This window comes from Amphiura filiformis, chromosome 14 (genome assembly GCF_039555335.1).
Source record: "Amphiura filiformis chromosome 14, Afil_fr2py, whole genome shotgun sequence".
Taxonomy (NCBI): Eukaryota; Metazoa; Echinodermata; class Ophiuroidea; order Amphilepidida; family Amphiuridae; genus Amphiura; species Amphiura filiformis.
Window position 1 is genome coordinate 11,266,546 of NC_092641.1, and position 27,689 is coordinate 11,294,234.

Sequence of the window (27,689 nt, forward strand, 5' to 3'; positions counted from 1 at the left end):
GTCTTGCTAGCAGTCTCCAACAGTGGATCTTACAACTTAGATTGTAGAGCCCTCGTCTCTGTTCATAACTCCTCGCCCCCTTCTCCTGATCTGAATTGATTCTTTGATTCATTTTGCTTTCCTATCACTCATAACATGATACAAGTGTTTATACGAGTCGTTAATCTGACTCAAGGCCAAAACACCTTTTCCCAAATTCACTTCAGAATGCACAACAAAACACACTGATTGATTAAGTTAACAATATCTAAGTCTTTTAATCAAAAGAAAGGTATGGTTTAACAATAATTGTGTGAATCAACATACACACGTACAACGAATCATACATATACACTCTTTAGCAAAGTAACTAATCCAGCAGCATTCTTCTTGTTGTTGATTGTAATGCTCTATTTCTCAATGTTCTTGATGTATGTCCTGATTCACTTGTCCTGCGAAGATCACTATTCCGCGAAGTTCACTGAAGACTTTTATATACTTTGCATAAAATCTCCAAAATGGTGCTATTTTCACCTTTCACACAATTTCTTCAGGAAACAGGCCTGTGTCGCATACAGTCCCCCTGTTTCCACTACATTGATAGATGTGTTGTTTCATAAACCAGAAGAATATACATATTCCTTTCTTGGAAGAGGTACGCACTTTGACGTATTCTAGATCTTCTCCGATATCACTGGATAGTAGTACATTGACTACGTTAGATATATCACTAGCCCAAATCAACACTGTACTGTCCTGAATTGTCTGACCATGTTCTTATAATACCAAGTATTGTAAAATTCCATTCCATTAATAGCCAATTGATATTTTCACAATACATGATGTAATCTGGGAAATTCCCAAGAAGTTATAACATTAACTTTTCACATTACATCACTTCCTGTGGGTTTATTCCCAACATGATGTCATTTTCACTTTACAATCTCAGGGGAATTCCCAACTATCCTAAATTGATTGAGTGTTGACTATCCAGAAATGATTCAATTTGTTGTTGCTCAACTTGATGCATGAGAGAGGAATCCATAAAATGTCTCATGAAATGGATTTTAATTGAACTAATCAAATTAAATTACTCAGGGCACATCGCACAAGAATACTACATAAGAATAATGCATTATAAAGATATAAAGAATAATACATAATAAACTATAAAAATGCATAATACAACGATGAGTGAAGGAATTACAGTTCAGGCCCAGAGGCCTGTAGCTCGGTAACCCCTTGATACAGGTATCAATGACATAATCATATGTTGAACATTTAAAGAAAAACAAAATGCACATGTCAATACTACATGTAATTATTGAAAGTAAGTTAATGAAATTATTGACCAAAATATTGATACAAGTACATACGATAGAAAGACTGTATATATTATAACTTGTTTATGAATGTAAAGTTGGGTAAGACTAACATGTTTTGCTTTAATATTGATATCTGAGGTATATTGAGTAAGAATGTAAGGGATGTCCAGTAGTTAGGTCAAACTATATATTTTCTGAATCGTTGTGACATGGGGAATATTTTGGCATAACTTTTAACCAGATCGGGACAATTTTGAGTTTTGACTCCTGTATAACCTTTGCCCTCATATTTCTTTTATTGCTCAAGAGTGCCTACTGGGCTCCTGTAATTTTTGCCCTCTCAGCATGTTAGGCATCAACTTTAAACAAGAAAATATTAGTCATACGCAACTTTACACTAAAAGGAGAAAACAAAGGACATCTACTCGACTATTGGTAAAAAAGCAATTAAGAATAGCTTGGTTTTAGGAACACTTGGTAATAAGCAATTTGTATGCTAAACATGAATGTCCCAAGCTCTAGAGCGTACATATCTTTGATGCTTAAAGTATTATATTTAATTTACCGTCGTTTTATCTTTTCAGTTTCTGTTTCCGTATCCGTAATAGTTTTTGTAAGTCATTGTTATTCTGAAGTGGTAGTCTCCCAGGTATGACCAATCTTTTATTCTAGCCTTTTGTTAGTTACTGAAAATTTGAAGCTCCTGAATTTCAGTTTTCGTTTTGGTAAGTTATATTGATTTTTTACATAAAACCTTGAGATGTGCGGTTGGGTGCCAATCTAGACAAAAGAAGAGTCTAAATTTTACGGTCCTAAATTCGCGGTAAATTGTACGGCTTCAATTGACTTGTGATTGGTGTATATGCACTTACGCCTAGACGTAAGTGCCTCGAAAAAAAAAGTCTTGCATTGAAATATATACTAACCATGTTGCCAAGTTATAGACGAATCTAAATTCACGCATTCCTACACCTGACTAGCAGCCTTTAGTTGGGTAGCCGTCGGCTACAATGCACTCAAAATGTGAAATGATTCGGCCTTGGCGGAAATTTTAAACTGCATTCCATCACCCGTTTTACACCTTCCGCGAAAACACAGGCAGACAAAAGAATAACACAATACAGTTCCCTTCGACAAAACACACAGCATGGTCTATTCGCTGTTGAAGTGACATAATAATCGGATTAACTACACGCGGTATCTATGCATTGATGTACTGTATTTGCGAACAAAAGCAAGTACTATGTAGGGCCTATGAATAGATGCGACGGTATTACCTGCGGAATTATCTCCATTATATATATTATTAGCTATTATTCTATTAACCCTCCTCGTCCTTGCATCTTCTCCTGGTGTTAGGCGGCTTTTATTTGCACAATTGGACGCTCAAAGCACCAGGTTGGTGCTAGCGGCTACCCAAAGATGTCCGACCAAATCCTGACCATGACTTGGCTACTTGGATTCGTCTATAAGGAAAAGTCTTTCATATTGGCGATGAAACGAGCGTCTAAAATATCCCAATGAGGCGCGTACAAGTGATGATTTGGTAATCATGTTTTATATTGAAATGCAATACAAAAGAATTTGCATTGGAGCAAAGATAATGTATTCTATTCATGGCAAGCTAATCTGATAATTGGTTGGGCCTATATGCAAGACTCGGGTTAATTTTAAATGTTTATTTTTGCAGAGCTTATTTTCAGTCATGGATCATACTGATAAATTTCGCGCGGGGGAGGGAAGGAGGTTGATACTTAAGTTGAGACTGAACAAGCGAGAGTGGGAGGGTGAGGAAGAAAGAGAGGAGAGGGAGAGACGGAAATACTAGAAAGAGAAGAACTCGAGAGGAGAGAGTAGGGACCGGGGGACGGGGAGGGAGTGGGGAGACTGATCATGGGGGGGGGGAGCAGGAGGAAGCAAAATAGGGAGATATACATTGATACGAGGGAAGGGCGACACTGTGGCCCTGCACAAGTGCATTGGGGTGCGATATGCTCATAAGCGGGCCTTTTGTGATTTTAGGGCTTATATTTGCAACGTTTTTACAGAAAAAAGTGGACTTTGTCATTCGGATTGGCATGCATTTTGTCAAATCAATGTAGATCAATTTACCAAGAGGGCGCTAGGCCATTAAAACACTGGTGTTAACATAATTTTTTCTCTCCCGATTTTATTGACATAAGCAATCACCTCTATTGAAATAAGCTGATTGGTACTTCAGAGTTAACAATGAAATCAGATTACAGTAACTTACTGAATCCCTTGCGTTTTCGTATCTGAACAAAAGACTTACGGAAACGGAAAAGATAAAAAGACCCTTAGAACATAATTGGCCACTTCTGATCCGATTCCACGCATTCCTACACCTCAATGGCAGCCATTGAAGTGACCCATCCCACCTCAAATGTGAAATGATGCAGACTTTGCGGGAATTTTAAACTGAGCTCCATCACCCGTGTGACAAAAGGATGCTGAAAGTTTACAATGCAATACAATGATTTTGAAGCTGCGCTTTTCCACCGAATTGGGCAGTTAAAACACCAGTTTGGTGCGGATGGCCCCCAGTAATGGCGGAATGAATTCTGACCATCACTTGGCTCGTCGGATTAGTGTATACGGTTGAGAGACTGTTGTCGCCCAGTATGTCGATACTTTCCAAATCCATGTACAACTTGTAAAGTATATCTCTCTAAATGTAAAAGAGTGAAAATCTCACTCCCGAAAAGAGTGATTCACTTATAAGACCACTCAAAAAGGAGTGAAATGCGTTTTTAACTTTAAAACCACTCAAAAGAGTGAAAACCACTTTAAGAGTGAATTTTAACTCTTTCAATGAAGGACAACTCTAAAAATGTGTTGTCCTTCATTTAACTCCTTGAACAAGTTGAAATTCACTCTTTTAGAGTGGTTTTCATTCTGTTTTGAGTGGTTTTAAAGTTTAAAAAACACATTTCACTCATTTTTGAGTGGTTTTATAAGTGAATCACTCTTTTACATTTAGAGAGTAGATGAGAGGGTGCTGTTACCTATACTGTTACGAGTCGTACTGGACTCAAAGCCAAAATCACCTTTTACCCGAACTCACACGAATGCACAACACAAATACACTGTTTAATTAAGCTAACAAAATCTAAGTCTTTAATTGAAAACAAAATATGATTGGTACAATATATGACAACAAATGCACATACAAAAATAATCAAATAATAATAATCTTAATAATTTTTGAAACAAGTGCTCGCGGAGCGCGCGAAGATTTGCACAAATAGGACCTATCACTGATTAATTTGGTTATAATGAAGTTGAATATCGTAAATTGATCTTTCAATTTCAAACGAAAATTTTGGCTTTCATCTCTAGGAAGGGCGCAGCATCGATGTTGAATTGGTCAATTCGGCGTCCCCCCAAGGGCGGCGCCCAAGGCACGTGCCCCCTCTGTCCCCGTCGTTACGCCGCTGTTGCGGTTTTCTCTCCTTCATCTACCATGTCTGCTTTATTCCTGGTTATAAGCCTTATGTGCCGTCCCATAAGCCACCTTACTTTTATGTAGTGCCGCCCACAAGTATATCATTTTCACTCCCTTTTTCTCCTGGTTAAGAATCACGACGTGCCGCCATTTATATGTGACTGACAAGCGTTTTTCTCTCCTCCCTCCCTCTTCTTTTGTCCTGGTTATAAGTCGCCCTCCTTGTATGTGCCGCCTCACAAGCCGCTCTCCTTCACCTATATTTATAACGCCTGTTGTGCCTTTCCGACGCCCTCTTTCTCTTGCTTACAAGCTAACATGTGCGGCCCTATAAATGTGGCTGACAAGCGTTTTTCTATCCATTTTACTTAGCCGCCTTCCTTGTATGTGCTGCCCCCAAATCTCCTATACTTCTGTGTGCTGCCCCAGAAGCCACCCTCCTTGTAGTGCAGGCCCATATAGTCAAAAAAAGTGTGATCTACTGGTTACAAGTCACGATGTGCCGCCCTAGATATGACCAACAAGTGTTTTTCTCTCCTCCCTCTCTCTTCTTTTGTCCTGGTTACAAACCGCCTTCCTTGTATGTGCCGCCCGTCACAACCCGCCCTCCTTCTGATAGGTCACCCTGTAGGCATTTTAGGCTTGTTTTACTTTTCCACTCCATCTTTTCTCTTAGTTACAAGTTTACCATGTGCCGCCCTTTATGGGTGACTGACACGCGTTTTGTTCCACAAGCCACCGCTCTCCTTGTATGTGTCGCCCCATAAGCCGCCCTCCTTGTATGTCCCACCCTGTAGAATTTACAAAATTAAAATATGACCGAAATCGTATACTACGAGCCTAAACTAAGACTTTTTTAAAACTTAAAAGTTTTATGTTGAAGCCTATGGCCTGCACGCAAAACTAATATTAAAGTTATAGAGTCTGCTCTTTTTTTGCGTGCATTTTTTTTCTAATTTCTGCTTCTCACTGCTACGATTTTTGCTTTTCTGCTGCTATTTTCCGCGGGATTTTCCGTTCCAAAGTTTGCGGTGATAAAAAATTTGTTCTTCTTCACGACGTTTTGTCTTACAAGTATGGTTCATTTTTGCCACAGCGGAAAATTATGCGGCATACGCACATAAAACTTCGAACACTATATTCGCCGAGCGTTGGCAGCGTCAAAGGGAAACAAAAACTGATGATGAAGTCGGGTCTGAAACACCCACACGAATCATATGCTTTAATGCTGTCTGGATCTGAGCTGATGTTACAATTTGGTATCATGATTTTTTGTATTTGTCCTTTTCTTGCCATCATAATATGCATTGTCTTCTGCTCCCAAATCCCCAAACGCAGTAGTGGGCTCATCATAGTGTCGATGTCGCACTCCACACCATAAAACGTGTCTCCATTTCTTAGGTAGACAACACAGGAATATATCACAAACTGGAGAAATCAATTCTGGGTCTAACTCTTCTGGTTTCTGCGCACCTGTAGATAGAAAAAGTTGGACAATTAAATTCAACTTTTAAGTAAGAAACGGAGATTTTTTTTGATGATAGCAATCAAGAAACCGTAATCATAGATCTCAAGGCATTCGACTTCATTAAGGTTATTAATTATTTTAAACTGTTGTGATTTGGTAGTTAACAGCATCTTACGAATGGTAGTGAGCTTTGGCAAAAACTGCATTGCTCAATTCATAGCGAGCGTGTAGAAGAATTAAAATATCACAGATATACTTTTATAGGTGCTGCGGTTCTTGAGTTACGTTGTAAAGAGGGCTGAAACAACAACACTTTTGTAAAACGTACATAACTCATTGAACTGAAGGCCTATAGATAATAACATCACTGCTCTTCTCCATCTGACTTATTAGCTCAGTTGGTAGAGCATCGGTCCGGTGATCCGAAGGTCCCAGGTTCAAATCCTGGATAGTCAGTGAAATTTTTTCACTGGCTGTCATTTATGTATGTGTTGACTTGACTTAAAAACCTTGCTCATAACTCATTAACAACAATAAATTAAGCAAGTTTGCAAAGTATACGATTTGCAAAACTAACTTTTGCAAAACATCAAGGTGTTAATTTTCAATAATATATTGATCTAGATAATAAAAATCGATTTTTAGGTTGCTTCGACCAACAATACCTCGTCTACCCTTAAGTAAGTACCACCGAATTATGGTCTTTAAGAACTTATTTGGAGCAAATGCTTTAGCATTTGAGTTGAACAGACAGACGGTCTTGCGGAAATTATTTGAAATAAAAAAGGAGGCTTTAAAATGGTAACTAAGCATAGCATTTGGATCTAAATTCAACAAATCCAGTCCGAACGAGTTTAGATATTGGACAGGAAGTTCTTAAATTTATGAAATTTTGTAGTGGTCTCAAAGAACTGGACTGTTTAGAAACTGGAATCCAAATTACTGCCAGAGAATTACGAATCGGCGTCATAATGGCTAAACATTCAAATACAGTAAGTCAAAGAATTAAGGTACCAGTTATGTTCACCACTGTATATCCTAAATAAAGACAAATATGTCAAAATTAAAACAAGCAGCCATTACCTGTACAGGAACTATTTGTTGAAATTGGTTGAGAATTAAAGAAACGCGTGATCTAAAATCTATTGAAGAAACGAAATCAAAAGTTGCACTTTCGTGTTCTAATCAATGAAAGCACGACGCTAGTTTTAACGTGCTAATCAATGGAAGCGCAGCGCTAGTTCTCTTGTTCACGAACAAATCAATAGGGCATTTAATGCAGCAAACTGCAACTTTGAAATTGGTATCTTCCTTGGGTTTTGGGATCGCCGTGTCTTTATTTCTTGAACAATTTCAACGAATGAGGTCTTAAATTCGAGTTAAAAGATGCAGCCATTGGCTGCTGGTTCAAATTATGACATATCTGTCTTTGTTTAGGATATACAGGAGGTGAACAGAACTGGTACCTCAATTTTATGGCTTACTGTACATCTCTCCCAGGCCCATACACACCAAAAAACCCATTGCGTTGCTTATTATGGCCAAGGACCTGAAAATTACGAAATTTTAACAAGTCCGAATGTCCCCGGTGTGTCATGTCATGTTCTCAAAAAGTCGGTAATATCCACGGTTAACGCTTCGATTGTTTTAATTTATTTGATGACGTCACACTTGAAACAAGTGAAACATGCAATATTAATAATAAACATGATTTATTGATATGATTTCAGACGTCAACGGTCAGGCGCAGGTTTGGTGGCACGACAATGTACGTATTCAATGGGAGCCCGCGCTATACCATCTATTTTGAACGGGCTTTCAACCTTGTGGGTACGTCATGCCACGCATGTTCTACCGCCTGCATTTTGCGACGTTTTTCGAGGAAGTACGTTGTGATGACGCGTGTCTAGGTCCTCGGTAAGCAGGGGGGTTCGTGAGATCGGTGAGTTATTTTTTTATCTTGGTCGGACTGACGTCACACTAGGGAAAAAGTCTTGTAAAACCAGTGCTCGCATGCCCCTGCATTGAGCTGGTTGCTATGCGCGCGCTTGTGCAAATGGACAAAGTGGACAACGTTCCTCGGAAGTATAAGTAACATACACGCAAACACCCCCACCACAAACATACCCATTTGGATAAGCATTACAATGATTTCAGCAAACTGGCGAATACAAACTCAAAAATAGCGCAAATAGCGCGAACGTGTACAAAAGAGACTTTGCGCGTGTATTATAACACTGCCCTCTACAGTCAGTATCATACAAACAGACGGTTTATAGTTATCTATCATGGTTCGTCAGTATGAGCAATACGATCTATTATAATTACCTGTAATGAAACTTGTAATAATTCCAACAATCAATACAGCTGTTACAGAGACTGCGCTATACAGTAAATAACTCATACCATACCACCATACTTGTAAGCCAGTCCGTTCCTCACTGTGTAATGGGAGAAAGTGTGCCAGAGGTTATTTGATGCATGGTTATCCGGTCCGGTAAGAGCTATTCCGAATGGGCGTTACTCCAAATTGAGAAGAACGGCGTTATTCCAAAGGGCGTTATTCCGAAAAGCACCTTTGAACCATAACCATTAAGGTATAGGACATTTTTTTGTTTTTTTTATAGCCCCCAAATGAAATGTATTTAATTATGTTTGTACTCATTCAGGTAGCATTGTGTGTGAATTTTACATCCGAACTAAGTGCTATTCTTTTTTAATGGGCATTTGAGTGTCTAAAATGGCCCAAAATGAGGGGTTTTCAATATTCTATTTCTAATCGTCACCCCCATAGACTTTACATGTAAAATAAAAAGGCTCATAAAAATTTAATAGCACCTAGTTCGGATGTAAAATTCACACAAAATGCTTTTAGAGTGATTACAAAGATAATTAAATACTTTTCATGCGGGGGCTATGTGGAATTTTTTTAATGTATTCATTGTACAATGAAATTTCACATTAAAATGTCCATTGGAAACAAAGGTGAAAGGTGGGTTAAGTGCAGGTTAGGGTACGAGTTATGGTTATGCTTAGAGTTTTGCTTAATTCAGAATAACGTCCATTTGCTAAATTCAGAATAACGTCCCTTCGGAATATATCGCACTGCAGAATAACGGGTAGGAATTTACCAGCTTTTACCAGAGCGACGTATATAGTACGCCTCTTCTACGTCCCAATATACGGTTCCATAAAGTTAAATTGGTCATGAGTTACGCACCAACTGGGGAATAGCCATGACCTACTTATTACATCCGACATGACATACGTCCTACTGATGTACTTCAGTCACAAAGAGATACAATGTTATTATCTGTTGTCATGATACACACTTTGGTAAAAGAAAGTACCTTCATTCAATTGTATTTACAACATGCTTTTACCATATGAAGGTAATTTAGCAACAAAAACAATTGGCAAGTTTAATTTTCTTAAAATGAGCACAATCGAGAAGATTCTGTGTTTATTTGCATGATGGACCTTCCTTCACATCAAATTTGATGTACATCCACTGACGCTGACCGGCAAATACAAGTCATGTATTCAGTCAGCAGTCCGGTCCGACTGCCTGCCCAGGAAACACTGCCGAATTTGGCAGACTAAGCCCTAAATTGCTCATAGTGATTTTATAAAAGATCTATGGGAATTGTATTTTTACACACTTGAGTTACATGTAAGTTGACACTTTTTCACCGGGCGAAAAAAATTTAAATAACAAAATAATTTCTGACCTTTATTTTAACTAAAAATTATAATTTTATATATTTTACCTACTCATTTACTCTTAACCAAGAAATAACGATCTATTAACCCATGGAAGAAAGAGATGAGAAGGAACCACAACGACTTCGATCGGCCAAGTTTTAATCCGCTTATCTATTGACGCATGAAAAGAAAAGCTATCAATGGTACTTCCTTTCATGTATGATCCATTTACCGCGATCGATGCTTGGCGAAATCATTACTGGAAAAATTTATAACAAACTCATCCACGAACAAACAAACGCTACCCAGAAGTAAGATTATGGAATTTCACTGATGCACTGAACATGTATAGTAGCTTTGTTTTGGGATCTACAGTCAAACTGTTTTCTTGATCGTGTTGTGTAGAAAATGTCCTATAAAACATCGAAAAGGTCATCAAAATCGGCCGTTTTTTCGCTGAGTTTCATCTCTAGCAAATAAGGTAAGATTTTGGTGACTTTTTCGATGAAAAATAGATGTAAAATGTTCTTAAATAATGCACAATGTTCCGGTGGAGTCCGGTACATGAAACCTGTTTAATTTAATAGTTTATATGTGTATAGTCGTAACTAGCTAACTCGTTTCAGTGCCAAAGACTGCCAACTCTGAGAAAAAAGTCATCAATGTTCGGGAAAATTGGGCAAAATGGAAGAAAAAGATGTAGGCCATCAATGACCGATGATCACGTCACCAGAGAAAATCCTATAGGGTGCTTGAACGGAAGGTCATTAGTTCAAATCATCCTTCAAACACGCTCCAGAAGACATGCAAATACATGGAATACAATACCAATCACCTATTTAACGCGGGGTATTGATCAAAGTAAATCCTCATGAATAACAATGTGAATTAGATGTCGGTAAAGGGAGTGTACAAAGTGAATGCGTTCGTTGTGGTTCCTTCTTATCTCTTTCTTCCATGATTAACCCTAACCCGCCTGAATACTACAAAATACTACTTGATATATGCGCTGTTCGTGCATGCATCCCACGTGGTGTGATGACGCAATCGCCCTATATATAGGCACGGTTTCGCTGGCCAGCGAAGCCCAAGACCCGTGGCAAAGTGTCGCCGACCGAGTGCTTGGCATGCGAGGGGTCTCGGGTTCGAATCCCACCCAGAGCAAACAACTTATTTCCTTCTTTTCTCTCTTTATTCTTTCCTTCTTTCCCTTCCCGTCGCCGAAAAGCCCTTTGGGGGTTAGGGTTAAAGGATGTTCTATTTGAAATAGAGCATTGTTTCCTGAGCAGGCAGTCGGACCGGACTGGTCAGTTTGACTGTTTGTTGTTGGTGCAGAAGCTTTATTTGCTACTGAATATTTATTTAAATCAGTGACACTAACACACCCAATACTCACGGTGGTTCTGGAGTCCACGGTGACGTCATATCCTGAGGCGTGGACGTATATGATAGAGGTGTAGTGAGGTTAGAATCAAGAAATGTGCAATTTGAGATGGAAACGGGAAGTTTAGCACTCGGTGCTGGATTGAATATTGAACCGACACCGACCCAAAATGAGATTGCTAGGCCAGCCATCAAACCAAGAGCGGCACCCTGTAAAGTCAAATACACACAAGCAAAAATTTCACATTTCAAAAATGTCAGAATTGTACATTTCCATGACCATATTTGGAATCAGCATGGTTCGTGATCCCAATCGTTCCGCTTGTCCGCAACTAAAACGGTATGCTTTACCTGTTCCCATTTACATTGACAGATGTGTTGTTTCATAAACCAGACTTCAGCAAGTCAAAAGAAGAATATATTCCCCTTTTGGGAAGAGAAGAGCACTTTGTTGTACTCCAAATCTCCTTCGCTATCGCTGGATATTGCTGTAAACTGACTGGCTTGCAGGTACCTTTCTGTGAAGGCACATATACGTACCATTCTAAGAAAACTCATTCTCTCACACTCACCTTATTATAGCCACATGGATTTTCCATACTAATGCAAAACAATAATCACATGTTCAAGATATTTATAAATATGACTGAATTGTTCTTGAATCAACTTGATAACATAATAGTTTAGTAGTATGGTTAGTGCTAAGGATATTAGGTATATATTATTATTATTCTATTATTTCCTAGCTGCGAAAACTTAACGGACTGCAATCGTGACAATGCACAATCGGAATCGCAAAATGCATTTTTATTCTAAAACAAATTGGACTAATCTGACAAGTGTTATTTCAATTTTTTAACCCAAAATGTTACCTTACCTTCGAATTGCACCATGGGAAAAATAGCGCCAAAGAGAACAACCCAAGAAGAGGACCACCGATCATACCAAACAGCCTCAATCCGATCTAAATGAATAGAGAATTATGATTGATTAATGAACAGATTTAAGCTAAGCGAACTAGAAGAGATCACTCTATGTGATCATAATAATGTTAAAAATACCTTCGTTCCCGTATTCATCGGCCAGTTTTCTTCGTGAGGTAAAAATCAACTTAAAGCCATATTATAACATTTGCTGAGGAGGACCCCCTCACTAAATTTTTCAAATTCTTTTTTTTTTTACACGATTAAATTGTATTTTATTAAACCAATATACCCTGCAAAAATCAGGTGCTGTAGTTTTGTCAAAATCTGAGATTTTGAATAAAACGACGGAACCGGCGCTTTATTATTACGATGGAATTATTAGTCGAACGCATACACGATGTTCATAACACACAGTACGTACACGGCGTGCGGGACGGTGAGATACCCAACAAAGGGTCGTACCATAACATGACCGAAGGAGTGATACGTATTGGCGACATGTGCGCTGGTAGTAAATTCCAATTTTCTTTGCTTTGCCGTAGTTGTTCGGCTCAAAAATAAAGGGGATATATCTGACAGTAAAAGCTAACATTTTATGGCAAAGAAATGCTAATCTATTTTGTTTGAAAATGTTATAATATGGCTTTAATTGTTTTACTTACTATCAGCACATCCCCCATTGTAGAAGCAATGTACGCCATTAAGATGGATAGAAATCCATAACCAAGAACTGTGAAAAACAAAAGTTGAAATTTGGATTAAAATTCGCTGCGGTTTCGTGCATAAAAGTTAAAAAGCGGCAGGTCAAAACCCCGGATCAAAACCGACAGATCCGGGTGATATCACACATTACATCATCAAAAATAACGTCAAGGTTTCTGGTACTGGTATACAGTTAGCCAAAAAGTTAAGGTACCAGTTGTATTCACCCATAATATATCATAAAGTTAAGTATGTTAAAATTAAAACAAGCAGCCGATGCCTGTACTCTTTAGCTCTGATTTAAGACCTTATTTGTTGAGAATTAAAGAAACGGTGATCTAAAACCTAACGAAGAAACGAAATCAAATGTTGCACTTTTGTGTTCCAATCAATGAAAGCACGACGCTGGTTTTCACGTGCTAATCAATGGAAGCACGGCGCTAGTTCTCTAATCGAGGGTTGACAAACAGTTTGAGGAAAAATGAGTAAAATCATATTTTGCATTGAAATGTGACCAAGTATATATTGTGCTATAGATGCAATAGGAAGTTGATTGAGTTAAGGCTTTATGATTTTAAGAATCTGTGGGTATTACAGATTATTTTGGTACCAAAATCTCAAAATGGCCAAAAGTGAGTTAAGGCCTTCTGTTTGTCAACCCTCGTCTTGTTCGCGAAAGCTTTGTGTACAAATCAATAGGGCTTGCAAATGGAGCAAACTGCACCTTTTAAATTGGCATCTTCCTTGTGTATTTGAATCGTCGTGGTTTTATTTCTTGAACAATTTCAACTAATGGGGTCTTAAATTCGAGCTAAAAGATGCAGCTATTGGCTGCTGGTTCTAATTATGACACATCTGTCTTTGTTCAGGATATACAGTGGTGAACATAACTGGTACCTTAATCTTTTGGCTGCTGTATGAACGGATAGTCTCATCGCCAATTCGGAATTATATTTCAGTCATCTGGTGTTTAAAATGAGGTGATGTTGCGAATAAGATTATATATTTTTTTATTCACAGCAACCACAATTCATAACAACTTTGATTAAGCACCCAATTTGATATGTACAGTTGGTAATGGATCTCCAGTCCTGTCTGTCGTGAACCTACCAAGTCCCTTTGAGATCCATGTATTTGTCCTGTCATTCGTATTGAAGTAGGGCTTTACCACGTCCTCCGTTACAGTAGTTGCTAGAGAATTTAAACCTGACGACACAGAACTGTAATGCAAAATAAAAATTATAAACTGAGTCACTTGGGCAATACCGATAGGTCAAAGTTTACTGTGTTTTACAACAAATTATGTGACTACAACAAAAATTATTATGATGAAAGTTCATCTGTTGTGGTAGATATCATAATTTAGTATTATAAACCTTTGATCTCAACATAATTAAATCCTTTATCATAATTTAGTATTATAAACCTTTAATCTCAACATATATGTGACATGGTATATCGAAAGCAGACATTTTTGGTAGGATCGTAAATGGAGAAATAGCCAAAAATGGGTGATTTTTTCACAATTTGGGTTTTTTGTAAACTTGTGATGCTAATAATGTTAGTTTCAGACCGGAACATAACTGGCATCTTGTATTTTTTCAAGCATTTTTCATGGTCATTCTTACTCTCAACATTGTCAATAATATTTTCAAAGGCTGACATCTCAATTTCCATTTTTATAATACCCTAACTTACGAACTCAATATCTTCGCTTAGAACTGTCCGATTTCATTGGAGAAAGCGTCATTTTGGAGCAAAAAACCTCAAAATTGATAACCTGCCAAAAATATCTGTTTTTGACATGACACGTCACATGGACAATCTCTCATTTATTTACCTCAGAGCAGCACTGAAAATAGCAGCTACGAACAATCCTGGTACGCCAGGGTAGTTTCCAAAAATATCCATCAAGAAATAAGGAATAAGCTGTTTAAAACAAATAATACGTAAATTATAGCATTAATTCATTGTCTTGCAGCCTTAACTCAATTTTACGTGTAGATGCAATGCTTCCTCTCTGTCCGTTTGCCAGTTTGTATGAACCTCCGTTTTTATTTAACTTTTACATCATGGTTTGCTACCCCCGGGGCACTCCCATATATTGGTACGCGTCATGTGCCTGTCAATAGACCTCCATTTTTGAGGCAAATCTGCCACCCAATTACCCCTTTTTTCATCAGCTTACACCCAATGACCGCTTTTTTTTTTCAAACCTGCCACCAATGACCCCCTTTTTCATCAGCTTTACTCCAAATCTGCCAATTTTTGCGCGCTTCACGCACATAAACAAATTTTACATTTTGTAGCCATTTGGTAGCAAAATTGCTAATTTTTGCACATTTTTGCCCAGAAAGTTACATTTTCACGGTCAATGACGCCCAATTTTTAACATTTCACCACTGAATGACCCACATTTTCTTTGACCCCCACTGAATGACCCCGTTTTTCGACAAAATCGCCACCGAACGACCCCCTAGTTTTGTACTCCGATAGGCAGTAGGCACAGGTACGTCACTTTCATATTCGAGTGTCCCCCCCGTGTGCTACTCACAATTAACCAATTACCTGATCAGTAGCTCCAACCCAACCTGCAGTAAACGGGTCGCAGTCACGATATCGAGCGAACATGACAAGTCCTGCTAACGCTGCTCCGAGTAATACCATGTTCATGCCAAATATATTAAAGTAACATGCTCTGTGAACAAGTACATGGTTGGTAGAGTATGGGTAAACGAAAAAGAAATCAAATTAATGTATCAACATAATTTAGCAAAAAGATACCTCTTCAGTCTCCACAGCGCGTTTTAAAAAACATGTATGTGTTATAATATTAAATTTCTGTAAATTTTGAATATTGTAGCAGTGGATCAGTTCCTGAAGTTCAGTCAACAGTGTACTTCGGTTATATTTATAAATGCGCTTTTATAAATACACATGTGACTCATGGGCACGGCATACCAAGACCATCGACCAGCAAGCATGGCCAAATCCTCACGCATTGATCACAATACAGAAAAGCATAGGAACTCGGTAGGTAAATATCATCAAATTTATTATTTGAATCGCAACATTATTACACATTTTGCAATTCCGAATGTGTAATATGTTATCAAAAACAACATTTTGAAAGTACAATTACTGGGTTTTTAGCGGGTTCGCCGTCGGACAAGTTTAGAACATACTGCAGTTACTGTCCGTTTTCCTATACACAATACACAGTGCTCTCACCATTGACGCATGACCCCTACAAATGATGTATGTTGGAAGAATGGGCACTTGACTAGTTAACATCACTGTGTGAAAAATAACCAGCCAATATTTAATTTATTCTCCAAAACTTCTAGCAAATATATTTCTCTAACATGACCTAAAATTACAGCTAGGTTAGATGTTCAGAAATGGTCGCACTTTTGTAAAATATGAGTGAGGGCAAGGCATAGCTAGCCAACTCCCCGTGTTAATTGAATGGAGATTTGACCGAAAATATTGGTATCGGACTGCTCACTTCTGAAGGATGCCACAAAAAAACGGTAAAAGCTACATTTTAATTATTCTCTGGCAAACCTTCATGATGAGTTTCTTATATAGTATGCCGAAATTGGGTACTGTAGGTGATTGACAAAGGGTCGCACTTTTCTGATAAATAAGTGACAGTGAACATGAAATATCAGCGCCCATAAACCCAAGTTAGTAGCTAGTTAGTGGAGGCCGTCACGGGACTGATTATTGATTATTGAAGTGCCTTATTAATAAATACGCACGATTTAGGGCAAGAAAAACAAAGCGGGACACTTTTGGAGACATCATCATCATCATCATCATCATCATCATCATCATCATCATCATCATCATCTTCGACATCATCATCATCATCACTTTCTACATTTTTCTAAACAACATAGGGCCTACCGTTTTAATGAAATAAAACATCACGATTTTCATCACAAAACAAATATAATGCATAAGAAATCGTTTGTTTTAGAGCGTGATGATGAAATAAAACATCACGATTTTCATCCCGAAACAAAGTAATACATAAAAAATCAATTTTTCGTGAGTGATGAAATAAAACATCAAAATTGTCATCACGAAACAAAGTAATACATGAGAAATCGTTTGTTTTAAAGCGTGATGAAATAAAACATCACGATTTTCATCACAAAACAAAGTAATAGGCTTACAAAAGAAATACATTTTTCGAGAGTGATTAAATAAAACATCACGATTTTCATCACGGAACAAAGTAATACATAAGACATCGTTTGTTTGATTGCAATCAACCGCGACAGTTCGTCTCATAACAATGCACTGCGATCAAATAGGTTGATGACAACATTTGATTGAATGGACTGCACTGCGCCATGATTACGTGCACCGGTTCAAATCCTTTGTTTGGAGCCAATCAATAATTTCACGTTCAGCCTCTATGCAAATTAGAGTTTACACACGCTGCAGCTGGGGTAATCGACCGAAGCTGGTTGCCGTTAGTGATCGAATGCATGAGCTTATTTGCTTTACTGAATTGATTTACTGGATTAATTTCCTGTTAACTGGGTTTAATGCCACAAAGGTCGAATCGCCTTTGCCATGGACCATGACTGCATCATGACTTGTTTAGAACCGCTAAAAACCCACTAATTGTTATGAATTCCCGTCGTAAAAGCCTATCCCACAATTTTGAAAGTAATTGACTGCGGGAAAAACTATTCAACCCGCGGAAACGTTCACAATATAATCACAAAGTTGAACAAAATAGACAACAAGTTTTGCTGCTGTTGTTCCGCATTTGCATTCAAATGTATAGGAAGGCCACTCGCTATATAGAAAGTCACTTCGAGAGTTACTATCTACAAGCTGTTATGGCAGCGCGGAGGTGGTCACGTGCGAATTTATAAAAGCGCATTTATAAATATAACCGAAGTACACTGGAAAAGAAAGATCAGTTTTGAAACTGTCAGAGGAACCTGTTCTCATCATCAGGTAGGTGAGTGGTTAATTTTCGGATGGCGTCTGTGTTTACAGAATCCTAAAATCTCGGACCCTATCCCTGTGTGCTATAGAGGCCCTGCATCATTTTATCGATTGGCTCCAAACAAAGGATTTGAACCGGTGTCCTTCACCGTAGTTATGGCGGAGTGCAGTCCATTCAATCAAATGTTGTCAAATGTTGTGCAGGGTTATGTGTGTGAAACGAACTGTCACGGTAGATTGCAATCATGCTTTTGTTGAATGCATTTGAGTAGTCCGCCATATTTACGGGATGATACGTCACATGCAAGGCCTCTATTGGAATACTGCGAAATCGTTTGAGAACGCTTTTCAACGGGGCATCGGTTGTGCTTCTTAGATAATGTTGCATAAACATGATAAAGCTTACACTTTATTCCGTATTGAAAAGCGTCGTCACTTGATTTCGGGGTCCGCAACCCTCTTAACTTGGCTTGTTACTGTGATTCTGCTTTTTAATCTCTGTGCATGACTCTTGAATATTTCTGAAGGTCTTATTCTTTTTTTGATTGATCTCAAAATTTGGGAAGTCAAGACGTTCTGTGACAGCAGGTAACGGCGTTCTTACTTTGTGACGTACGCCACGTGTTCTTTAATATGAAGCGCTCGTTAAAATAATATAAAACTAAAAAATATATTAAACTAATATTTTGATTTCAGTGTGGTTCTCTACTTACCCCTGTGCCTGACGAAGTGTCTTGCAGCTTAAGAAACGTTGCACTTGTGCCTGGTTAACTCCAAATGCTGCTAACCATAAGAGGCCACCGCCAATGTTTATTGTCCAAAATGTATGCCGAATTCGTGGGTCGAACTCGAAACTGTGAATTAAGTACAAAAGTTACAAACATTCTATATAGTTCATAAGGTCAGCTTATCGACCAATTTTGTCTGATTTGGTTGCTACGATTTTACTAATATCATCGCACAAAATACGTATCCGGGATACGTATATGCCTATATACACGTCTTAGGACTTTCTGACAAGATATGCATTGCACTTCTGTAGTTCTGTACTGTAGGTTTTGTGGTTGCATATAGTTGAGGCCAGAGAATGCTCAAATGCGGAATTTTCCATGATAAAGCAGAGGTTTTGACCACGACGATTACCATTTTTCTAAGATTCAACTATCATAACATATTTTAAAGGATGAAGTGAGCCGGTGTGGAATCGACCCAATGACCTTTATATATTTACTCTAATTGCATTTCATGTTTAGAATCATTGAAATAAGCAAGAAACAAAATTAAACATAATTATCATCATCAAAATAACCAGAAAGTAACATTACTGTATAAAATCAATTCGTCCTCTTTCGTTGGCAATCCTGAATACTTCTGAGAGTCCTCCTACTTCGATGCTACCTTTAATGATGAGGGTAAGAAAGCCGAGCCACATCACAGATAACTGAAGAACATCAGTCCATATTACGGCCTTCAATCCGCCCTGAAAATGTTTACAAGGTATACTAAAAACGTTATCCCGTTCTTTTTCCTCTCCTCAATCTCCCCCTCTTTCTACTTTATATTTCTTCTCTTCGTCTCCTTCTTCTACTTCTCCTTCTTCCTCTTCGCCTCCTCCTTCTTCTTCTTCTTCTTCCTCTTCCTCTCCTCTTCTTCTTCTTCTTCTTCTTCTTCTTCTTCTTCTTCTTCTTCTTCTTCTTCTTCTTCTTCTTCTTCTTCTTCTTCTTCTTCTTCTTCTTCTTCTTCTTCTTCTTCTTCTTCTTCTTCTTCTTCTTCTTCTTCTTCTTCTTCTTCTTCTTCTTCTTCTTCTTCTTCTTCTTCTTCTTCTTCTTCTTCTTCTTCTTCTTCTTCTTCTTCTTCTTCTTCTTCTTCTTCTTCTTCTTCTTCTTCTTCTTCTTCTTCTTCTTCTTCTTTTCGAAGGCATTATGGGGCAGAATGGATTGCCGCAAAAACTTTTTTGTAATTTTGGGGTGCAAACTGGCAGGTTCAGCAACATACTTACGATAGTGCAGTAGAAAGTACACACTAAACCACACGCCCACACGGACCCCCACAATGTAAAACCAGTCACTGAAAACACAGAAAGAATAATCGTAAGTATGATAAAGCAATGATTAAACATTCAAACATAACTTTCAATGACTTTTCATAGTAACATAAAATCTTTGTACAATGCAAAAAATATTTTACTCAACATTGACTAAAAAGGACACAACTCAACAGTTGAGTAAAAAATTACTCAACATTGAGCTCATATAGGTCACAACTCAACAAATGAGTAAAAAATTACTCAATATGAGCTCAATGTTGAGTTGTTTTTTTTCTCATTTGTTGTGTTGTGACCTTTATGAGCTCAATATTGCGTAATTTTTTACTCAACTGTTGAGTTGTGACCTTTTTACTCAATGTTGAGTAAAATATTCTTTGCGGTGTATCCACAGTTAGGTCTTGGTGTTTGTGAATATGTCTATGATACGGTATGTAATGTGAACAACTGTTAGGCTTTGCCCAGAGCAGCCAGTATACGTAAACATTGAGAAAAATACCAGTGTATCTGACCGGATTCGAACCGACAACCTTCGCATTACCGGGAAGACGCTCAAACCAATAGAGCTAGAGAAGCAAGTTGGAGCATAGCGGAAGATTGAAATCTATATAGATTAGCGAAAGGAAACAAAATTGTATACAAAGGGATGAAATTATTCTTCTTTATGTCACTGGGTTGATAGGATGAACACATTGTAAGCTTTACTTAGAGCGACTGACGCACATAAAAACCTGATACCGTAGAGCTTCCGCTCTTCTCCAGTATGCATCTTCGGCTCAATTGATAACAGCAGTGTCCTAGAACAACGAATATTGTCGGCTCGAATGCCCTACAGGTTTTTTTTTAAATGTTTTATAAAGATTTCAATTTGCTCATTCTATCAACCAAAAGAACTAAGTATAATAACTTCATGGTCTACATGATCTAGGTGTGTGGAGTGGGGTGTGTGCGTGCGAGCTTGTCGGTTAATGTTTTTGTTTATGTTGGGGTGTTTGTGACCATGTTTCTTCCATACCTTCATTTAGAGCGAGAGCAGGAGCATAAATGGCTAGACCCATATAGAATATCTACAGAATAAATTAATAGAATAAAAACCTTTAAAATTCTAAAACATCGGTTTATAGGTGAAAATGTCATATCATGTTAATATCATGATCGCTTATTTTGATATGTATGTGTCTGGAAAAGAATTTGATATCCAATTGGGCCAAAAAATAGATGCACACCCCAAGAGGAGTTCTGATTTCCCGATTTTTGCCCAGTGTCCCAATGCGAAATAATCTAGCATAATACAGTTTAAAACCGGAAATCCTCAATTTGAGATTTCATTTTGGACATTACCGTAATTTTTCATTCATTTCATTGCATTTCCAAGCTTTTTCCAGTTGCATGGCAACTGGAATTCCAGACGTGATTAGAATGCAAATTTGGAAATCCAGACATTTCTTTTATTGAAGAAAACTCCTCTATAGGGGATGTGCGCTTATTTTCTGGAACAGTCCATTGATGAACTTATTGCAGTTATATTTACATTCTCACATCGATAAAACAACTGTAACATGTGTTATCATTTCATATATCGTCTAACCGTGGTTTAAGTGTGCATTATTAGAATATCTTTCTGCACTTATTTTTAAGATATAATTATTAAAAGTTTATGAGGAACCTACCATTTGAATCTGAAATGTTATCATTCCCATTAGCCGAACCTTTCTGTTGAAACGAAGTTCCAGATACTAGAATTAAAATTAAAAACACGTTTTGAAATCAGTTAATTATTAATATAAGTTTAAAATAGTCTTAAATGTTAACGTTGTAACCTTATTACGATTCGGAGAAAATCACAGCCAAGTATGAAAGAGAACCTAATGAACGGCGGTGAGGGGCGTACCAACTGAGTCACGTTTATGACCAATTGATTCAGAGGGCGTCATCATCTTCTGATGATGTCATACCATCCACCAAAGGATCGATTGGCATACACCATTGATAAATGCAACAGACTGGATTGCCGAAACTGTTTGGGAAAACGTGAGTTTTTTATTGGGAATTTACTAAGAAACACTTTAAAATCTAAATATTGTATTTCTGATGATTCTCTTCAATAACGTATTACGATTAGATTGTTGTATCTGCAATTTAGCATCCCCTCAAAAAAAGCATGAATAATAGCAAATACTACTGATACACAATCCCTGTGCAAAATGTGAAGAATTTTCCTCGAGTTGTTTACCGCGGGTAGAGACAATGAAAAGAATGGCACCTTCAATGGTCCATACAATACACAGGGGGCGCGCTGTAAAGGTCATATCTGATGTTCGTCACTTTGGGAAAACCGTGACGAATTATAATGCAGTGCGTTGTATTTTTATTTTCATGAAGTGCTTCGAATGACGCATGAATTCTGTAGCATCCCTCTTTATACAGAAGGAATAACCATACATAGTTTCACTGGGTTATTTTTTTCCACCAGGACACCCTATGTATACATTTTATTATTAATCGATGCCAAGTGACAGAGCACGAAAGTTTAATAAAAGTTCAAGAATGCAAGTTCAGAATAGTATTAAAATGTTTCACTGTATTTCATATTTTTGTATGTAATTAAGGTTTAATCACATACAAACTAAACATCTAAACAAAAAGTAACTTACACCCTTTTAAAAATAATGGCCATTATTCAAAAACGGGCGATTGTATTACAAATCTGTAAAATGCGTTGGAAGCCGGATTTATTTCTGCGTATTTTGACATCTCATTTAAATCAATATAACCCAAGATTTGAAAGTTTCGGTAAATTCTATTGATTTTTATTCAGTATAATGAAAGGAAATCTGTGTAATGATATCTGAGTGTTTTTTGTATTGTTGTAAGTGCAACTTTCAAATCTGGACCTTACTACATTAAGGGCTGGGGTATGAACGTTTGGACAGTATTTATTTTGGGACATTAGAGCACATCAGACATATCGAATTGCATTCTGAATACGAAGAAAGTCATTCTGATATCAAATAATTTTGATTTTTTGAAATTCGCAATTTAATACACATTTTATGGCAAATCATTAAAAATTCATATTTTTGATATTTAACAGTACTTGAAGTAAACTTTATAAATCTGATGATTTATACTTAATGTGTATGTAGGTGGGATGAAAAGCCGACGATCAATTGAAAATTTTGACCTTTCGTATTGAAGATATGGATTTTTTTCCTAAAACACCAAAAAAAATTAGGTCTTTTGGGGAAAAAATCCATATCTTCAATATGAAAGGTCAAAATTTTCAATTGACGTCGGCATTTCCTCCCTGCTACATACACTTTAAGAATATATCATTAGATTTATATAATTTACTTCGAGGACTGTTATATATCAAAAATTTGAAAAATATCAATTTTTATAATTTGTCATAAAATTTGTATTATATTGTGATTTTCAAAAATGAAAATTATTTGATATCAGAAAGACATGCTTCGTATTCAGAATGCAATTCGATAGGTCTGAGGTGCTCTCATGTCCGGATGTCCCACAAAAAATACTGTCGAAACACAATAAACGCTCCTTTTAGATCCCTTAAGTTGACCGATGTTTTATTGTTTTCTGGGCTATCGTATCAAATGATGTGTCAAAATGCGCAGAAATAAATTCTGCTTCAATGCATTTTACAGCTTTGTAATACAATAGCCCGTTTGTGAATAATGTTCATTATTTTTCTGGAATGAGCGTTTCGACAGTATTTTTTGTGGGACATGAGAGCACATCAGACATATCTTACTGATATCAAATAATTTTCATTTTTGGAAATTCATGATACAAATTTTATGACAAATTATAAAAATTTGATATTTTTCACATTTTTGATATATAACAGTCCTCGAAGTAAATTGTATAAATCTAATGATATATTCTTAAAGTGTATGTAGCTGGGAGGAAAAGCCGACGATCATTTGAAAATTGAAGATATGGATTTTTTCCCCCAAAAGATCTAATTTATTTTGGTGTTTTTGGAACAAAATCCATATCTTTAATACGAACGGTCAAAATTTTCAATTGATCGTCGGCTTTTCATCCCACCTACATACACTTTAAGTATAAATCATCAGATTTATCAAGTTTACTTCGAGTACTGTTAAATATCAAAAATATCAATTTTTAGTCATTTGCCATAAAATGTGTATTACATTGCGAATTTCAACAAATCAAAATTATTTGATATCAGAAGGACATTCTTCGTATTCAGAATGCAATTCGATATGTCGGATGTGCTCTAATGTCCCACAATAGATACTGTCCAAACGTTCATACCCCATCCCTTAAGGGGGTTAGTTACTTTTTTGAGATGTTTATATTGGTAGGAGACATCGACAAAGAAGATAATCAATCGTTATTATGAGGCTGGAATGGGCTCGCACATCTTAAAAGGGTCATTTGGTGGAATAGTTTGGCATACGTGCAAAACAGAGGGTCAGCATGCATGAATCCGATCGGATATGCAAAGGTCGCTGTTCTTTTTGCAGTCAACCCAAAACTCAGCCTCTGGGCAAAACAAGGCAAAACAATTTTATTCATCATTGAAATAACACTGTGTGAACTCTTTATACTTTTAATACAAAATGACATTTAAAAAACGTATATTAAGGTTCATAAAGCCCGAAAATTATATTTTTGTTCCGTAGGAACGATGTGCTCAGATTGATCAAAACACCCAGTACCAGTTCTCATCATATCCAGTTTGTAAAACTTGCTTGAAGCGTGAATTATATGTATGAGAAAGAGACTTTAAAGAGGTAAAATGCTGCCTCTGGTACACTAGGTTGTCAAATAGCTGATTGGTTTAATAGTCATGAAAGTGCATGGAGGCCAGGAGATGTAGCAGAGACAATCACCTCAGTTTAGTACGTAACAAGGCATCTCATTGGTTCTGTTGTTTTACATCACAATAGCCGAGTTCTCAGTTCATTGACTCTTTAATCTGTATTAACGTTATTGGATCTTGGAATGTGACAGCAAAGTAATGACAGAAATACAATACTCTCATACCCAAAGCCAACTAATATTTTTTACCATTTAAATTTTGTAACTTTACCTTGCAGAGATTAGGCTAAATTTATAAACTGGTAATGATTTATGTGTATTTACTTTCACGAACAAACTTAGTTTGTATCAAAAGTGTTTCATTAACACCGTTCACTATAAGATAATTCTTGAAAGTTCCACACAAGATTTCAAATCTTCCACAGAATATATCAAATTTAATTCTACTAATTCTAAGCCAGCATTCAGCATAGACAGTTCTCCCTCTGGTTCTCTCTACTGGATATGCATTCAGCTTAAAAGACCTCCTCAAGTTCATAAGGTCGTTGTCCGAACTGGGCTAGGTACGTTGTCATAGCAACTAATGGATGCTACCACTTGTTTGTTACGCCAGTGCACCGGTCCCACAACATGCCATTTAAAGGCTTAATGTACGATTTCCTTCAAATTTTAAATTTGTTATTATATACTCAAAATGCTGAAATAATACTAGTAATAATGATCGGGAATGGTTTCTGTCCATTTTGAGCTGAAATAACGAAGTAACGTGAAAGAAACACTGCTTGTTATTTTGGCCGTTTAACATGCAGTTCTATGGGCGGACATAAGTCATAATCTTGAATTATGACTTTATGTCGAACTTTGCTCTGTTTACCTACAAACACAACACATTTGGCTGATTCCATTTAGGTGCAAGTTGTGACATGTGTAAACATTACAAATATGAAAAAAAATCAGGTTTGAAAAAAATTAACCAAATTCATATTATAAGATCGTACATTATGACTTTAACAACTGCTTTATTGCGTGTTTCTACACCCCAATGCAAGTAGTTCAGCTAAATTATATCAATGTTAATCGTTTCCATGAGTCAAGAAAGAGCAGATTTTGATTTATTTTCAATACCAGTAGGCCATAGCGGAACGTTTTCCTTTTTAAGGACTCTTCTTGTTACTTATAATTTGCACACAAAACTTAATACACGATATCTCCAAAGCTTAGTATTTTTTTCTTGTATTAAAATTAGGGAAATTATTTAATAATCATTTTATTATCTGGGCAATAGAGAGATACATTTGTTGGCTATAAACATGGAGCAATTAATAAAATTGGATACGCTTTTTAAAAATATATAACATCCATTCAAAAATAATATTAATATCAAAAAAGTATAATGAATAACAATTAACATTGAAAACAAACTGACAAGACACCACATACCTCGTAGACACTAGTTATCCCAAGTTTGTAAAACACTGGCATATAAACATACGCAACTAGTAGACTTACAACACCATACGCTAACCCGAACCACCAAAACATCGTACCAAAGTTGTAAAATTCGGCAGGTGTCCCTAAAACTGTGATAGCCGACATGAATGTAGCTACTATTGACATTCCAACGGGAATCGCACTCATGCCTCTGTTGGCGATCAGATACTCATGGGTGGTTTTTTGACGTCCACCGCATACAGCATGGTAAAGCCCAATACCAGCTGAAAATGTTAGGAAAAGTGCGAAGACTACATAATCCCACGCTGAAAAAGTGTTGTTATGCTGCTCCACCATGTTAATCAACTTGAATTCTCTACAATTAAGAATTTCAGTGCTCCAGTGATGGCATGAATTCTTGGTTGAAGTTTTTTGTTAAATGACACCGGTGTCGTGAATATAGGCCTACTTAAATAGAAATCGTAGAATTGAATGTTTGAAACTAATTTTACACACACAAAAGCTGACAACACCGCGTGGTGGTGGAACTGACTACCAGTGATGCATGCATGATGTGATGAGAAAGTACACGGTACGTGACCGGGTAATATTTAGGAATTTGCAGATAGTAGACCTACAGGCTGTATCAAAATGATTGGTACCCAATACCCATCAGTTTCCAGTGATCATGACATGGAAGCTCATGGACATGACTGCCACATCAAAATACAAATAGAATACGCATAATTTGTTGATTAATGTCATAAAGAGTCATACTATAAATTTATGGTCTGGTCATTTAAATAATTTTTCAATAACTATCACTCGACCACCACCATCATCTACCAGAAGTTTTTCTTTTATACATCGACTATCACCAGCTTCCTCCGTCTGTTGCTGAGGCTGAAGTCTTTCAAAGCAACTTAATAGATTAGCCCCTCAAATGCTCTTCCATCCAACCGCTGCACAAGTTGGTGTGATCACAGTGTGAGTTTGAGATATTTTTGCCAGCAGCTACTTTCAAAACTGTTGGGTACCAATCTTTTTGATACAGCCTGTACTCGCGACACAACTAAAACTATCATCTCCGATGGCAAAGTTCAATAATCTCCAATCAACACTGGTAGCTCAAAGTCAAAATTCGACCCCAAGTTGTGGAGAAAGATATATTGAACCAAACACACTCAAAGGTCACTATACACCTATTGGGGTTAAAGAACCGTGCCAGAAAATGCAGACGCGCATGTTTTGGATCCCCTGACCCGTGAAAGTTAATGTGAAGATGCGTTCCCCGTTTATCGCGTTCGACTTAGTTTTGTGGCTATATAGGCCAAGTTTGTTGACACTGTGTGAATGGCGACGGTGATTCCTATACAGATTTATTGTCTTCCCGTCATGCAGTACGATAATAAATCATTATCCTCTATGCCACAATAGTATAAATATTTAATTAAGGGACTGTGCAATAATT

The 27,689-nt window shown here is 37.2% G+C and overlaps 1 protein-coding gene and 1 non-coding gene across 2 annotated transcripts; one reads left to right on the forward strand and one right to left on the reverse strand.

The window, feature by feature from the left end:
• Nucleotides 1-4,308: 4,308 nt before the first annotated feature.
• LOC140169692 (sodium-coupled monocarboxylate transporter 2-like) lies at nt 4,309-26,771 on the reverse strand. Its single transcript, XM_072192990.1, has 14 exons — nt 26,228-26,771; nt 21,643-21,708; nt 20,988-21,039; nt 19,928-19,995; nt 19,254-19,408; nt 18,642-18,782; nt 15,523-15,652; nt 14,795-14,883; nt 14,065-14,174; nt 12,915-12,982; nt 12,204-12,290; nt 11,340-11,536; nt 8,567-8,679; nt 4,309-6,243 (listed from the first exon to the last, which is right to left on the reverse strand). The coding sequence occupies exons 1-14, from the start codon at nt 26,573-26,575 to the stop codon at nt 6,020-6,022; spliced, it is 1,848 nt and encodes a 615-aa protein (XP_072049091.1). The 5' UTR covers nt 26,576-26,771; the 3' UTR covers nt 4,309-6,019.
• On the forward strand, nt 6,621-6,694 carry Trnat-ggu (transfer RNA threonine (anticodon GGU)). Its single transcript has one exon. It is a non-coding gene; the product is annotated as a tRNA-Thr (tRNA).
• Nucleotides 26,772-27,689: the final 918 nt, after the last annotated feature.